Genomic DNA, 17,570 nt, shown 5'->3' with positions numbered 1-17,570 from the left:
AAAACATATTCTGAACAAAACCTGCTTTCAACATTTTATTTTGGGTACATGAGTTCTCAGGAGCAGTTTTTGTGTACTCTGTTGCGTTTGAGTGAGTGGTGGGGGGTTTTGGTAGCAGGGGAGGGGGCTACAGCAGTGGCCCCTTTTGAGAAGCTTCTCAAAGCTCTCCCCGCTCCAAGTTGGACTCTCCTTTGCACCAAGGCTGGGCTGATTAGCTGCACCTCTGCAATAATATATTTAAAAAAGGGAATGTGGGAGGAGGAGGAGTTGTGAGGAGGACACCTATGCAAACACTGAGGTCAGTGGAAGAAAGGGGTGGGGGGGAGGTGTGCCAGAGCAGAGACCCCCTCAGCCCGTGGCGAGAGGGCCGGCTGTGCCCCTGCAGCCCGTGGAGGTCACCGGTGGAGCAGAGACCCCCCTCGGCCCGTGGAGGACCCCACGCCGGAGTAGGGGGCTGCACCTGAAGAAGGCCAGGACTCTGAGGGAAGAATCTGCCACTGTTGCAGTTCAGTGCTGGAAGGACTGCAACACGTCGGGGTGACCCACACTGGAGCAGTTTGTGAAGAGCTGCAGCCAGTAGGAAGGACTCGTGTCTGAGAAAGTTTGTGGAGGTCTGTCTCCCATGGGAGGGATCCCACGCTGAAGCAGGGGAGGAGTGTGAGGAGTCCTCCTGCTGAGGAAGAAGAAGCAGCAGAAACAACAGCTGATGAACTGACTACAACCCCTATTCCCCATCCCCCATCGCTACTGGGGGCAAGGAGTTAGAGAAATTGGGAGCAAAGTTGAGCCTGGGAAGAAGGGAGGGGTTGGTTGTATTTCTTGCTGTCCTCTGTTTGACTGGAGAATTAGGTGGTGGAGGTGGTGTTCAAATTAAATTGATGTTCTTGCGTGTGACCATAATAGGTGAGTCATCCCTCCCTGTCCTTTTCTTGATTCCCCAGCCTTTTGTTTTATTTTCTCCTCATCCCTGAGGGGGAAGGGGTGAGTACACAACTGTGTGGTGCTCAGTTTCCCTCTGGGCTTAAACCACGACATATACCTACAGCAAATACATGAGAATGATGTGTCAGGGTCCCACAGGTTTTCATTGCTGTATTCTTTCTTGGCAAGGAGATTGTTTTAGTGGTGTCAGGTCAAGTACACTTTGTTTTATTGGCATTTCCCTTTGTCAGCTTTTTGAGCTCCAGAAAAGGGAGCAATCATTTTTCTTTGTCTTTACTTCATTCCTGGGCATACGGGTGTTTTTTATGTAATTTTAGCTCTTAAAACCAAGATCTTGCAATCTTAAATATTGTTCTTGAATGGAAGAAGCAGCCAGCTTCAATGTGGTTTACACTGCAACAGGAACTTCTGCAATACACACACACACATATTCTCTCCCTCATAATTTGTATATTGTGTTTCCTTCAACAACAGCAACAAAAGGTTATCTTTTAAAAATGCTTTTGTGGCTCATTTTTCTTCCTGTTCTAGACATGGATGAACTGTGGAGAATATGCTTTATGAACTACCTTCCCCCTTGGATTTGTGGAGGTAATCATTTCCCAGTACTTCTTGATACAGCAGTACTGAGAGATCACGTAATTCCATTAAAGTTTTCTGTTCTACATTATCTTAAAGGTAAACTGGAGTTGGGTTTTGGACATGTTCTGACTCTAGATATGACTTCTACACAGCAACCTGAATGCAGGTTTACCCAGGTAGGAGGGTAAGTTTATTTAAACAACATAGCAATAGTTCATTTTCTCTATGAAAATTACTTCAAAAGAATTTTAAGAGGTAGTTCTTGGAAAACCTTGAGGTGTTGGAAGATAAGCTCATCCTAGTGCCACTTCTTTGATGCTAGCTGTAGCAAAAAATGGGAGAAAGTTACCCAATTATTTATAGTTTGATCCTCCAATATCCACTTGTGTCAGCAGACTCTTAAAAGTATGATATAAACAGAAGTCTGTGTTGTTTTTCCAAACAATACTGTTTAAGCAGATGCATCTGCAGTGATTGTCAGATGCTATAGTGGCTACTGGAGTATTCCTGTCCTAGACTGACAAAGGTTTCATGGTGCTACTCGATCTCTCTTCTGTTTTGAGCTCTGTTCTTCTTCCCTTTGAAACAGCCTTTCTTCTTCCACCATATTTCCTCTTGTTTACTCTTTCTTCACCGTTCCATTGAACTGATACTTGAATGCTAAGGTTACTGTTAATAAAAACAGCTTCACACTGCTTCCCTCTGCTTCAAAATTTCTGTAAAGAACACTAGAAAAACAGGCTAGGTTACTGAGACAGTATAAACCTAGACCTAGCATCTCCTTATTTTGTTGTAATTAGATGAAACTTTCTTTATACATAAAGAATTTAACTAATATATGACAGTTTATGTAGGTCTTTCTCTAATGGCTTGAAGATGGAGCAATATTGAATATACTCTTTCATGTAAGAATTCAGTAGTCATTTAAAAACTATTCTAAAAGGTCATTAAAAAATAGGTCGTTCAGTTGCTTATTTAAGCAGACAGAGGGTAAAGAGCTGGAGGAATAAAGCTAAATCTGGACTGTGCCTTGGAAACAGTTGATAGGCCATTAAAGATGATCCTGAAGTGGAGTCTGTGAGAGCAGCAGTGAATAATTTAATGGAAGCAGTGATTAAATGTGGAAAGGAAGTATATATTGAAGGAGAATATTTACAGAAGTGCCCGGCTCTTTTAGCAAGCTGTGTTGCAAGGGAAAGCAGCTGCTGAAAATTGGCATAAATAAATAGCTGAACAACTAAACAATGAAGACCAAGAATACAGAGGAAACTAGAGGTACCTAAATCCCATGAAGTGGACTTACTGTTACGTGTACACTCAATGCGAGAATTGTGTACTTTATTTCCATTAAATTAATGGTTAGGCTGAAAAGACAGGTTGAATTTAGGTAAGTCATAGAAGTTCTTTGACTTTGGAATTTTTAGAGGAAAGGCATAATCAAGAGTGCAAATGCTTTGAGAAAATTAGGAAATAGCAACTTTTGTACAAAGAGTGCACAAATTGTATTGAACGAAAATACAGCATCCCTTGTTGCATAGTGACAAATAGTGACAAATGGACTCTTGGGCCTGTGCATATTTGCTTGAGAGATTGTTTAAGAAAACTTTCTCTTTTAATCATCTCAGAGGGCTGAGTATTGCATTTGATTGATGCCAGCTAAATTGAAATATTGTATATAAATATTTGACATATTAATGCTATTCAAACAATTTCAATACATGAGTCTAAGCAAGAGTATGTTGATATGATTTCTGCACACAAAAGCAAGTGCTGGCACAAGACAGTCAGTGACACTGGGCAGCTTTGGCTGCAGGGGTTGGCCCCTTCCTTTTGGTCTAGCATAGAAGCTAAGGCACATTAAAGAGGCTCATTAACTATGAACTAAACTGAACAAGAACCACACTGTCAAAGAACTGTTTCTTTTACAAAGATTTTTTTTTTCTTTGTAAATTTGTCCCATCTCTGGACATGTCCATCCACTTCTGCTTTTAGAAAAGGAGTTGGCTCTTTGTACTGTGGGCTTTTTGTTTGGTTTGTTTCTTGTAACTGGTTTCAGGGCTATCTCCTTCAGGACCTGAAACCTTTGCAGCGGTCTATATGTGCTTGAGAGTTTCTAAATCCTTGACACTGTGCTCTGCATGGGTTTTAAAGGCACTAATATCCTCTTTTGAGAAGGCAGAACTGTCCGACACCTAGAGGTAGGCATATTACATCAACATGCCTTACTGTTTCCTACTAGTACTTAATGACTCCAAGAATAGAAAAATAAATCCCCAGTCTATAAAAGCTTATCATCTGATGAGTTTAAAGTCTTAAGATGAATGTGCACACAGTATGCGAATTATTTGGGGAAATAAAAAGCTTTTTCTACTTTGTCAAATAGTTTGTAACAATGGCCATGTAAAACCCAATAAGAATTTAAGCATCACATAGAATATTGGAAAAAATCCTCCCTAGGAGATTTATTGTTACAGATCATTTGCTAATATCTTTGTGGGCTCCTGAATACAGCTGGATACAACATTATGTTAGTAGAGGAGTCGAGATTTGAGATGCATTCTGGCATTACTCACAGAAGGATACTAAAGATATAAGGATATTGTTAAATCTTACGAGATGTACAATTATACTTTAAACAAGCTGTTAAATTATTCTCCAATTAGCTTTAGATACACTGTGTTATTACCATAGACCAGTCACAGTGGGAAAGTACACAATGTTGAACAGCAGATCAGTTTTTAATCGGGAAAACTACTAAATCATTATGCGTGCAAGTAAGAAACCGATTTCCTTCCAAAAGTAATGTTAAAACCTATATAGAATAGTTATACTCTGCTAGAGCTCTACACACACCAGAGTGAGTCTTTTGGGACTGTTTGAAAGTTGATGGTTGTTTTAAAAAAAAAGATTTATTTTGACTGGAATCAATATCATGTGAATGCTGAGATACCAGCTTGTACAACTTCCTTTCAAAATATCTTCAGAAGGACAGGTCCTTCAAAGTGGCAGTCTGGATCTATACTTATTTCTTGCTTAGTCCATAAATATGGTTGGAAGACACTTTGGAACAATTCACTTACCCATTTTATACCATTGTTTGGTATGTCAGTTTGCCAGGATATTATCTCTAATCATTCACTGTTCCTCCAGAATGAACAAGCAGATACTTTATAATTACATATTTGGTTTGTGGAGCCACTTCAAATGTTCTCTCCTTCTGTAGTATGCATCAAACCCATTAATCTGATGGGATCATCATGAATGGCTTCTACATTTGCTGTGTTTTCAGCAGCCAGCTGCTCACTGTTGAGGTAAATGCTGACTTTGGAAGCCATCGTGGTAGTTGTAGATGATCTTTCTTCTCCATCCTCCTGTAATGAAGGGTTTTTCTTTCTCCTTGGTTTTCTGCGTTTTCCCTTGACACTGTGATCAAGCGAGGCATAACACATCTGACTGGCAGACTCCACCTAGAGGGAAATTCACTTTAATATTCAGTAGTTATGCTTACTTTAAAATTATGTCTAAGAGTACTTTGAGTATGTCTACGCTGTAATCATAATAGTGGCTGAAGTTTACCCAAACTAGCTGTAAATGAAAAAGTAAAAAGTACAAATTATTAAGCTGCGGCAGCACAGAAAACAGACCAATGTAACTAATGGTAAATGACTCATGTTCTTAGGGTAGTGGCAGTAAGGAAAAATTCATCAAGGTATTATTGGAAAGAATCTCTGGGGGAATGAGAGTAGCTTATATAATCAGTACAAGTTCTTTGGGATGCAAGACATTATTTGATCTGTTTTTCTTCCCACTTTTTTTTTTTTTAATTAGAATACAATTGTTAGCAACAACATTTTTCACAGGCTTTGTGCAGAAAACCAAAGATGGGTGATTCTTGTCTGTATATAGGATCTCGTTTCTAGTACAAAATATATGCTTTGTGTGTCTTTCCCCTGCTTCTCTTTGTGTCTTTCAAGACAAATTGTCAACCACTTTTGACATTGGAATTTTCAAAGGTTATTTTCTTTCTGTGAAGTTAATGCAGGCAAACGTCTAGATTAAAAAAAATAATATTTCTACCCCCTGGACATATCCTGAGAGAGATGCTGGAAATCAGTCCTTATGAAATACCTGGAAATCAACTCAGGAAATTGATGCTAGGAATGCTTCAATTACAGACAAATTTCAGTTGAAGCTTGCATGCTTTCAGGCAGCCAGGTATCTCAACAAAATACAAATCAACAGACAGTCTTCTTTCATCTGTTAAGACATATAGATTTTGTGCTAGGCAGGAGAGAGCCAGTCAAACTCATGATTATCATGTGATACAGCTTGTGTTTTCACTTGGTTGATGTCCAAAATAAATAAAATTAATTCTTTACATAAGTCATGGCAGTAGATGCAGGCTTAATTCAGCCTGATCTGCATGCCTGTGACTGAGTTTTATCATGCCATATGGATGAAAATGAGCTGTCTATAATTATCCCGCTCCCTCGTTAATGACCCAGATTGAATGAAGGGTCAAGTCTATGCTTAAATTCCCTGATGAACTGAGACACTAACACATGGTAATTTTTGTGATGAGCAGTGTGAAGATTATTGTTATCTATTGTTATGGGATAAACACAAGAACTCTGAGACAGACCACGCTACCCTAATTCAGAAATCCAGAAGTAAAATTAAAAATACCTGTAGTTGGTTAACTGGCCTTTGAGGCTGGGACTTCATCTGCTCGTAACAACATTCCTCTATAATTTTTCAAAGTAGAAAAGTTTTAGTTATTAAGACATGCTATCAAGTCTTAAAAGATCAGATCAACAGATCCTCCCTGTTACAGAACAAACTCCCCCCAGTTTACATTGGTAGAAGTTTGTTTTGTTTTGAAATTACACAGATCTCTCCCTCTATTTATAGAGGGCTGAATAGCTTAGAAATTCAGACACACGTGGTGAAAATGAAAATCATTTTCTGTTCATATGGATGGGAAGTTTCTCATTATTCACTAAGTGGGCATCATTTTAGACTGCTAGGGAGACATATTGCAGTTAGGGGTAACCACATACCGATGTATTTTTTAGCATAGGCAATCTTTTCTTTGGCTGAGAGAGAGGCTGTGAGTTGCAGCAGCTGGTGATTAAATTCCATACCTGACTCTACTTTCAGTTTTCTGTAAATTTGGTGCAGGTTATTTTCTCATGCCGTATCTCATTTTAGCCATCAGTAAAACAGATTACAGTTTTCAGACTTTTGTAGTGTCAATGCGTTTGAGTGTTGACTTAGTTAAATTTATGCAAGCCCTGTATGAAAAGGTTGGGTTTATTTTTTTCCCCACAGTTCAAATACTTTAGTTTTGTTTAACCCTAAATAAGACTAGCAAAAAAGTTGTGTTCATGTTACTTAAATACTGCTTTAACACCAGAAGAGCTTTGAGAGACATACCCTCAGCATATCTAGCTCTAGCTACAGTTGTATGATGCCATATGATGTGGTATATCTCTGCCAAGGATTATTAACTTCAGCCCAGTAAAACAGAGAAAAGCTATGTCTGCCCACCATTCACCTGCTGGGCCTGTTTCAGCGTATTTGTCAACATCACTGATGCTCTGTGGACAGTTACAGCAGAGAAGTGGTATGTGTTTGTTTCTGCCAGCTTCTGTAGGAGCACTGACTTTGGGCAGTGAGTAATACATGTCTTAGAGTGCTTTAACATGTGGGGATGAAGCTGTTATTTCAACCAGTACAGCTTTACATGTAGAAAAGCTCTTGGTTTTGAGATATTTGGCTGAACAGGCTCATTTGGATGTAAAAAATCAAATTCACAGAATTACAGAATCATCTAGGTTGGAAAAGACCTTGAAGATCATCTAGTCCAACCATTAACCATAAATTCAGTATGAGATCTGGTCTTACAAATGGGAGTATGTATTATGCATAATGTGCAGTATGACGGCTTGCAGTTCTATCCCAAGCAGGTATTAATACGGCAACTAAAAAGGGGTAGATTCTCAAGTTTGCTATTTGAGAAACACAGAAAATGTTGGTCGGCCAGCTTATAACAATACATTTTGCTTTAACCATGCATTTTGCTTTATAACCATACATACGCTTTGTTGGGTGAAAAACTGGCTGGATGGCCGGGCCCAAAGAGTTGTGGTGAACGGAGTTAAATCCAGTTGGCGGCCGGTCACGAGTGGTGTCCCCCAGGGCTCAGTTTTGGGGCCACTCCTGTTTAACATCTTTATTGATGATCTAGACAAGGGGATCGAGTGCACCCTCAGTAAGTTTGCAGATGACACCAAGTTGGGTGGGAGTGTTGATCTGCTCGAGGGTAGGGAGGCTCTGCAGAGAGATCTGGACAGGCTGGAGCGATGGGCTGAGGCCAACTGTATGAGCTTCAATAAGGCCAAATGCCGGGTGCTGCACTTGGGCCACAACAACCCCCAGCAGCGCTACAGGCTTGGGGAGCAGTGGCTGGAGAGCTGCCAGTCAGAGAGGGACCTGGGGGTGTTGATTGACAGCCGGCTGAACAGGAGCCAGCAGTGTGCCCAGGTGGCCAAGAAGGCCAATGGCATCCTGGCTTGTATCAGAAATAGCGTGGCCAGCAGGGACAGGGAAGGGATCTTACCCCTGTACTCGGCACTGGTGAGGCTGCACCTCGATGACTGTGTTCAGTTTTGGGCCCCTCACTACAAAAAGGACATTGAATGACTCAAGCGTGTCCAGAGAAGGGCAATGAAGCTGGTGAAGGGTCTGGAGCACATGTCGTACGAGGAGCGGCTGAGGGAACTGGGGTTATTTAGTCTGGAGAAGAGGAGGCTGAGGGGAGACCTCATCGCCCTCTACAACTACCTGAAAGGAGGTTGCAGAGAGCTGGGGATGAGTCTCTTTAACCAAGGAACAAGTGATAGGACAAGAGGTAATGGCCTCAAGTTGCACCAGGGAAGGTTTAGACTGGATATTAGGAAGTATTTCTTTACAGAACGGGTTGTTGGATGTTGGAATGGGCTGCCCATGGAGGTGGTGGAGTCCCCATCCCTGGAGGTGTTTAAGAGTTGGGTCGACATAGCGCTGAGGGATCTGGTGTAGTTGGGAACGGTCAGTGCTAGGTTAATGGCTGGACTGGATGATCTTCAAGGTCCTTTCCAACCTAGATGATTCTGTGATTTATTATAGCCTCTGAACAGATACATGTTCCTACCTAAAATATCTTGAGATTGCTTACAACCTTACCTAAAATATCTTGATTGAGATTCCCATAAACTGGGTCATCTTCTGTGTAATAGTCATCATAGCTAGAAAGGGAATGGAAAAATATCTTTAAATCACAGAACATGCTTTATTTAGGACCCCACTATTCTACTCTAAACATTTTACACACATATAGCAACAGCAGATTGTATATGATCTAAGAAACAAGACCAAAATTATGGGAGGGGGGCCAGAAATATCTGTATTCTGAAGAGAGATTTTTAACCTAGCCAAGAATTGAACTCTTCTTTTCTGTAACTTAAGTATAAGGCTAATCTCAAGACTACTACGCTACTGATAGACATAGTTCTAGAAATATTAATGATCATTGAAAGGAATCCAGTTCATGTCCTCTGAGACCACTTTCCAGTGCAAACTATAGCACTAAATGGGTCTTTGGGAGCGAAGTTCTTATAAGGTCCACTCTTGATTTAACTAAAATACTTATCTCGACACAACTAGACTAATGCAAAGTTCAGCTTTGGATTTTTAATGGTATTCTCTGTTTCATTACCTGGTGTTGCCTGAAAATGTTTTTAAGCATGTTTATAAAATGGGAATTGTTAGTGGTGAGCCCTGTGTAACCTTGTTCCTGTTGTATCCCTATACTGTGCCTCATCAAGGGAATTAAGTAGTGCAATCTAACATCACTTTTTCAGTGGTATTTTTCAACTAAACAGGCAGTAATAGACAAAGAGACTTCCCAACTTCAAGTAAATTTGTAATTGAGGATTGGTTTTGGGAAACAGGTGGAGGCTTTTGTATTTTTCTTTCAAGGGCCTTTTATATTTGGGTTGAGATGAGACTTCCCATCTCTCTTTTCTAAAGTTTGGGGTTTTTTTAATATGGAACAAGAGAAACAGACTTGTAACAGATCATGAGATATCCAGCAGCTGTAAACAGACTCTATTTTATTGCTTTTGAACACCATGTGTAAACAAAGAGTATGAAACATAAATACATGTAAATTATTGCTCCACAGGTATTAAATAGCAGAAAACAATAATATATTATAATATATAGAGTTATAATATATTATTGTTTCCTGAGTGTTCTTTAGAAGTATTATAGATTCATTGACTTTGAGTCATAATAAATAGAGTTTAGCTCGACATCTTGCACCTCCTTCAGTATATAAAATTATCATATTAGCACGCAATTATTTCATTGATAAAATGATGAGTACATCTCTCCCACATTATTTTTTTTTCCTCTTTTCTTTGGAAAACTCTTTTTTTCACAACCATCCTGTTCTCTGATGTTCCCAGGCAGGCTGCTTGAGATATTGGATGTTTCCTCTACACCATCCCTCCAAAGATATCTGTCATTATTTATTGCTTATTTCATCTTTGCCAGAAAGAAACTTTTTTATTCAACTTACCTTGGACTGTTGTCTTCATAGTCTTTATACATTTTAGCTGGAAAATTTGTTAAAAAAAAAAATAAGAGAAAATGAAACATGCTGTCTTAGAACACTTGAGATAATTGTCTCAACTGACACGCTTTTGATTTCACTGTAGAGAGTAAAACTGAAAGCTCTTGGCTCTCAGGACTTTCAGTTGTCCCCCTGCTTTTCTCAAATACTTTAGACTAATACAGGAAATGTTTGTGTTATGACGCTGGGCTGTGGCTGCAAAACCTACATTAGTTTACAAGACGCAAAAAATGTATTGTAACACATACGATTAATTCCTTATTTCCTCCTGCTTCTACCTCATCTTTTTCTCTGCCTAGGGAGGTGCATCATGTGTTTATATTACAAGGTGAAGGGTTTATTTATTTTACTAGTTCTGTTTCTTGTCTCTTTGAAAGAGAGATATCCCGTGATTCACACAGATGAAGAAATTTAAGCAGAAAGGCAATGGCTGCAAAGAGATTTATTGCTAGAGCTTGATTAATAGCTCAGGAGTGCCTGACTTTCTATCCTCTGCTCCAGGACTCCAGAATTTACCGCAGTAAGCTCTGATTCCATGAGCAATGCCAACTTGACTGAAACCTTGCTCAAGGTTAGTTTTGTAAATGGCTGTGATTTTTTCATCATAAAAATATCTGCCTAGTAGCACTAAAAGACAAAATAAACCAAAAAGGTACCCACCCATCCTGCAGCACTCCAGCAGCTCTTTTAATATCCTGTAATAATCTAATTCTCTTCTACTTGGTGAGTTCAGCTTAATAGCATAGCATACATAGGCCCTCTGTTTATGTAGATTATGTATGTATGCGTGTTTAACATGGTTGAATCCACCAGTGTTTGCCTGCCCACCCAGGCACATATAGCACAGGTGCAGTTTTCCCTGTGTAAAAGGCGTTTTTCCCTGAATGTGAGTGGCGAGGATTGTACAACTTAATAACTATAGAATTGTATGCATAAGAGAGGTTGCACTGCCATAATCGATTCTGTGAAAGAAGTCATAGTTAATTTTAACCAAAACCACAGTATGACTGTAGTCACCCTTTAACATAAATTAAACAAATCAGTTACTTATTGTGGGTCACACATTGGTTTAAGAGCTACATTAGGATCCCATGATGAAAAGCAGTTAGAAATTTTTTCCAAAATAAACTGATTAAGCATAAAATGTGTATGAAATCTGAAATTCAAATAAACATTCTTAAATTTTAGGAGGGGAAAATTTTCTCAAATGTATTTTGTATCAGTGCAGCTACTTAAAATAATTTTTAAATTAAAGTACAAATAATAACCAGTTACATGAAAAGTACACTTAAAAAAAGGACATTACAGGCGTTAAAAACATACTTTAAAAATAAAGATTTAGCCAGAACTAAATCCATCACCTTGTACATGTTCTGTTGGTTTGTCTTCAGAGAATGGCTTTGGGTAGCTATTTTTAGCAGTAGATTGGGCAGCTAGCAATCATTCTGTAATCATACCTGACTCTCCTCAAAATTTTTAAAAGTTGCATCCTCTCTACTTAGAATCATTCTTGCCAAAAGATAGCTTTAAGATTCAAAAGAATGAATTTGTTGTCTTGCAATCCCCCAGCAATGATGGCTTTCTCTACAGACACTTTAAACACTCATAGTCCATTTCTTACAGAGAGACATTACTTACCTTTCTTCTTTTTCATATAGTGTGAAATGTTCAGTATCAACGAAACAATCAGAGACAAGCTCAGAAAGGCCAAAACTGCCCAGACAGAAAAATGGCAGTCCATTTCTGTAACTGAAAGAAAATAATTGTATAGTTTGTGTTGTCTAACAGTTTTACTGTATTCTTTGTGGTTGGTTGATTTTTGCTTTCTGTAATTGAAACGGCTATTTTGTTGTTTACTCTGTGACAGCCATTGCTATATAAGCTAAATAATTAATATCAAAACCAGACGCTAAATAATAAGAAAGCAACATCAATAAACTCTTAGCAGAACTGCTGTTAAATAGGAATTCAGCCAAAGGCTGGGCTATTGGGTTGCCTGTAAGATGTAGTAAAAATCAGAAACTGCTAAAGAAAAAAGTCATTTTAGTGAATACCTTTGAAATTATTTTTGTAACTGTCTTTAACTTACTATTTGCAGGATATTTTTGGCTACATTCTAGAGCTCATGTATGTAGTTCTGAAGATTAATTCAGTCAAGTCATCTTGCCTCACTGGAAATGTCTCTGAATAATAGCTAAGACCATCAGGTTTTAACCCCTGCAACAGATTTCAAAGGTTGGTTATGTGTTTTCTTGCATCTCCTATTAAAACCTCTTACTTGTACTCATATCCTCGCCCTCCTTCCTGAGAAAGCAGAGGATGTAGTGGCAAAGCATGGGAACCAGTGAACCCCCCAGAACTGCTGCAGTGAAAAACCCAAACAGCTCCTAAAGAATCCCTTGATAAAAGGTGGGCCAACTTAATTGCACAATGCCTTCTTTTGCACTGAACTTGCCTCTCCTTGGAGTCCTGTTAGAAACACAGGAAGGAACCCCTCTGCACCAAAGATATTTTGTCGTTTAATTAATTCTTCAATTAACCTAGCTCATATAAATTTTCCATCACAAACCATGCTGAAGAAAATAGCCTATCTGTGACAGTCTAACGGCCAAAATGATCAGCATTGCTGCAAATGGCCTGCAAAACCCTTCCTTGACAGGAAATGCTGAGCCAAATTCATGGGTGAAAGGAGCTTGAAGCTAGATTTTTCACTTTTCCCAAAGGCATGTTTCATGTTCTTCTAGATTTGGAGTGTTTGAAATAAAGCCTGGTCCCAAGAACTAATTAACTCCACTAATACCGTACAAAAAAGTCTAACTGGAGCAAGGCAGTCAAGGGGAGAGACTGGATGATGGTGTCAGAGTGAGATTTGAGCAGATCCTTAATATACTTATTTGGTTTTGATGTAGCTGGATTCCTTCAGGAGGCTGACATTTCATTTGCTTCTTAAAGGAAAGCCGAGGTAAAAGAGTACAGGAATACACTTCCTGATGTCGCTGGCCAGGGGTGGTGGCAGGCAATACATTTGTTCCCACTGAGAAGACAGAGCTTTGTTCTTGGCTGACCTGCTCCAGCTCATTTTAGGAACTGCCCCTTATGGGTTTTGTTCCCTAATTATGCTGGCGTTGCAAAAGCTCTTTTAGTTTTGTTATATTCCAAGGCACAGATGTTTTGATGATGATGATGAAACAAGATAAGATAATCCTTGGTAGTAAAAAAATCACAAATCACATGGGATTCTATGATGCAGGTTTCCTTTCTCATCAGAACTCTCTTTTAAAGGGAACAAAACAGAGCAAATAAATAAGCTATAACTTTCTGACAGACTTGTAACTGGTTTTTGCACATGGTACTTCCAGTGGCTGTTCATCCTTCCTTTCATACTGAACATCCAATTTCCATCCCTTTCTTTTCTCCTGCTTGAGTTCTCCCAAAGGTGTTTGAGGCTCCTCTATCACTGCAATACTACTTTCCATGTTGAAAGGCACTTTTTTGTAATGACATATAGACATTCATGAAGAGAGACAACACCCCCATGAAGCAGCTATATGTTATTCCAATTTTCCAGAGAAGGAATTAAAAGAAAGGGAGATCCTACCTTGAGAAGATGTTATCAGGCCACATCAAGAACCACCAGTGTTTGGAACCTGGCTACTCTACGATTGGTCACTCAACATTTGCATCCTATGCAACCTGTCCAAAACTACAAGAAGTCTATGTCAAAGGCAAGAGCTTTTAAGTCTCAATGTAGTGCCTAAATAATAAGAGTAATTCTTCCTTCTTCTCCTGTCCTTTTATCTTTTCTGTAGTAACTGTTTTCCATTTTTCTTGTGTTTGTTTTGTATTTCTTTTCCTACAAACTCTTTTTTAATTCTAGGGAGGAAAAGCAGTATTGTGGCCTAAGAGAAGGGAAGCACATGCAACTCTGATAGAAACTACAACCCTGTGATTCATTAGACTAAAAAGAGTGAGTAGATACCTAAAATACAGTTCCAACCTAAGTATGTACATTTTTCTTGATACTGAATGCTGTCATTTATCTTTCTGAGTTAGTAATCCTATTTTTCCTTGTTGTTTCCAGAGCAGAGGGAGAACTCAGTTTCAATTTGAATGTTTTCATCCCTTAAGTGAAGTGGAGGAGGAAACCAAGTTTTTGATGACAAGTATTATTTCATGCTTCAGCTTCTGATTTAAATAGGAATTATCATCTGGAAAACAGTAGAGATTGGAAAAAAAGTTGTTTCCCTTTTCAGTTTGAAGTTTAACTTCTACAGTATTTGAGCAATCCCACTTCTCTAGGCCTTTAAAAATATATGAAACATGGATTTCTGATAAAATGTACCAATGTTTTAAACCTCACAATCTATAGTTCTTTCTTAAACATGACTTAGAAAACTGCATGGGTGTGGGGAGATTAGGAAAACAACATTTAAATTTATTTCTAGTTGACAACTTAGTTTATTTTTAAATTTATTTTTCACAACTCTGACTTAAACATCTGCTTGTATTTCAGTAGAATGTATACAAACATATGTGTGACTTCAGTATCTTATTTTTAAATTCTTTTTGTCATTGCAATGTGAGCTATTTGTTTGTCAGACAACACTATATTTCAGAAACAACAGCAGTTTTTGTTTACCCCATAAAACGATAGTAAAGGCCTTGATCAGAGACATGCTGGTGCTGCTCTGAGTGCTTTATGTTTTTCTAACGTCAGTTTCAAGTTAATCTTACTTTCCAAGTAAGAAATATGAGAGATTTTGATTTTATATCTTATCTTTACAGATATACAACTCCCAGCTCTTTCCCAGGTGTTCTTGTATGACCCTTATAGTCGTTGTCAATATGATAGCTATTTGCAACTACATTATTTAAATATTTACTACTTTGTCAACAGCGGCTGTAGAAGGAAAGCTGAATACCTGAGTGAAGAACAATTTGCCTCCTCAAATAACTACACTGTTGTCCCTATACATATAAGAGCAGATACAACCTGTGACAGTTGTGCTAATGACAAAAAAAGATAAGGTAACTGTGGATGGAGAGTGACAAAGAAATGGAATGAGAAGTCTACTAGGCTAATTATAGTCTGTTCTGAAATAGTGTCTTTTCTTCTTTTCTCTATTTTTAATTCTCATTCAAGTCATCTACTGTCAAATGGAACAAAACCAGATTATTATTTTTTACATGTGACATATTTATTCCAAAGAACCTGTAGCACTGGGTTCAGGGGCATTCTCACACAACTGCCATCAAATTGAATATTTTAAAAAAATTTGTTATATCTTTGAAAAACGGTCCTAAGGAAAAATTAGGCCCCTGGGAATATTGCACTATGATTCTAATAAAATAAGCTCAAATTCCATCAGGGTTTTCTACAACAGTCTATCTGTGATGGAAAAAACTAAGAGTGATAGTAGTTCATTAGAAATCATATTGAAGCTGTTCTTAAAGTAATGTGCTACTCTGAAAGAAAAGAGTTCATCATATAGCCAAAGGTTTCATGAGAAGGACAACAATTCTTGTTTTACGAAGCTGGAATGTGTGAGTGGGGGAAGTACTACATTTAATCATTATAAAGATGACAGTATTTTGAATACATAATACCAGAATATCTATAATATTAATTATACATTCCTATTTTGCTGTTCTTTCATTTCTATTTGGAAGCACGGTCAAACTTGGAATTGCATCTGAGTAGAACATCTACCTTAGGTAATTTACTCCATTTGGATGATGTTTTTGCTTTTCTGACTTCAGGGATGGGGTTACTCACCTCCTCTTAGTATATTTTACACTGCTATAAACTAAAGGTACTATATTCACACAGCAAAATACAGGCAAACGAGACTTTCTAAAGACATAGTTAATTACGCTTTTTCTCCTTTTTAAATCTATTGTCAACTTTCTCCACCAACAGAGACAGGACACAGGAATAAATAGACTTTTGGTCACTCGTTCTTAGGTTTCTCTTTGCAGGGTTCATTATACTGTAATGAACAGCAGAACAGAATGAAGAAGGAAACAAACAAAAAAAAACCCAACCAAACAAAAGCCGCCAAAACATTCTAATCTTTCCTGCAATTCAATGTTATTGCAACTCAAAGTGGTCATAATCATGCACTTACCTTTGGGAAAGGGGCCAGATTTAAGATTTTAGGGACAGAAATAGGTGTTTGTCCTCCTAATAGCATGAGAATAGGTAGCAGAAGTACTAAGTTTCATTCCTTCTTGTTCTAATGTATTTTGTTTAGAGAATCCATCACAAAGCATAACAGGAAGATATCATACTTCTAGCAGTTTTTCCTACAGAAAAGGCACATGAGGTGGGGAATATAGATACCTGTCTAGCTGGACGTGACATCTACGGTATCAACTCATCATTCATAGAACCAAATTAATCAGTTTGGGCTCTACCAGATTTAAGATGATGATCTGGAGAACAAAATGGTTTGTTTCCTGTTGCTTCTGTCTGCAAATTTGTCAAAGATGAGATAAAATTAGCTTTCCCTCCCCTTTCCAATTTTCAATGGTGAAATAAATAATATTCTGTACTAATGACCCTTAGAAAAATAAACCCATTAAGAAATTGATGAATGTTAAATTAGCATTAAAGATGCTTCCACCTGTGTGAGTTTTTAAGACAGGATTAATCCTCCAGAATGGATTCCTTAAACTGCAATTAATTAGTGCACAACTAATTGCTTTGTAAGATATCAACTTCATACTTCAGAAGGGAAGCAGCGCACTGTAGAAAAAGAAGCCCTCAGTACAGTAAATATTTTAAACACAAAACTAATGCCAATACTTAGTCTTCATTAACAAACCTTAATTAATGAAGGTTTAAGTTGTTGATGATGACTCAAGTCATCATGATTACTATTAATAATTTGACTTCAGAACCCTGAGCAACCTTCTTGGAAGACTGATAATCTACCATAGTGTGTTTTTACTGCTCCTTTGTTTGCAAGTTTATAATACTGAAAAGTTAACTCTTACCTGGTTTTGTTGTTTCTAGGAATACTCCCCGCCCCTTTATCCAACAGGAAATCAAGTTATGTTGGCAGATCTTGGATGCTCTTTTGTCTTGGACCTGGCAGCATGAATCTATCTCTAGAGTTGCTGTCAGTCTTAAAGGTCTCCAGCCTTTTTTTTTCACCTGCTTTCTTACAAACAGGATATGTGGTTCAGGCTTTTATAACCTCACCAGAAAACTGACGGTCTCCTTCAGTATTTGCCTGCAAGAGAGGAATAAAATATTTATGTGTGCACTTGCACTGATAATCCACCTGTCTTGCCACAGATGAGCACGTACAGAGCTATTAGTTCCATTTTATGCGACACAAACCTTCTTTTGTAACATTCA

General features: G+C 38.2%; 1 protein-coding gene across 1 annotated transcript; it reads right to left on the bottom strand.

The window, feature by feature from the left end:
* Nucleotides 1-1,681: 1,681 nt before the first annotated feature.
* On the bottom strand, nt 1,682-17,353 carry TRAT1 (T cell receptor associated transmembrane adaptor 1). The gene is made up of 6 exons (XM_074856536.1): nt 17,204-17,353; nt 11,843-11,953; nt 10,151-10,187; nt 8,752-8,813; nt 6,211-6,269; nt 1,682-4,991 (listed from the first exon to the last, which is right to left on the bottom strand). Exons 2-6 carry the CDS (start codon nt 11,943-11,945, stop codon nt 4,725-4,727), a joined length of 528 nt encoding a protein of 175 aa, XP_074712637.1. The 5' UTR covers nt 11,946-11,953; nt 17,204-17,353; the 3' UTR covers nt 1,682-4,724.
* Nucleotides 17,354-17,570: the final 217 nt, after the last annotated feature.

The sequence above is a fragment of the Strix uralensis genome, chromosome 2, assembly GCF_047716275.1.
Source record: "Strix uralensis isolate ZFMK-TIS-50842 chromosome 2, bStrUra1, whole genome shotgun sequence".
NCBI lineage: Eukaryota > Metazoa > Chordata > Aves > Strigiformes > Strigidae > Strix > Strix uralensis.
The sequence above is the reverse complement of the archived record's forward strand: the minus strand, read 5'-3'. Positions and strand labels throughout refer to the sequence as shown.

What these genes read in the sequence shown, in the direction of transcription:
- TRAT1 (XM_074856536.1), bottom strand. Translation starts at nt 11,945, where the DNA reads ATGGACTGCCATTTTTCTGTCTGGGCAGTTTTGGCCTTTCTGAGCTTG. An exon ending in CTATATGAAAAAGAAGAAAG is followed by an intron (nt 10,188 to 11,842) that starts GTAAGTAATGTC and finishes CAAATTTTCCAG; the next exon opens with CTAAAATGTATAAAGACTAT. An exon ending in GGCCAGTTAACCAACTACAG is followed by an intron (nt 4,992 to 6,210) that starts GTATTTTTAATT and finishes ATTTCCCTCTAG; the next exon opens with GTGGAGTCTGCCAGTCAGAT.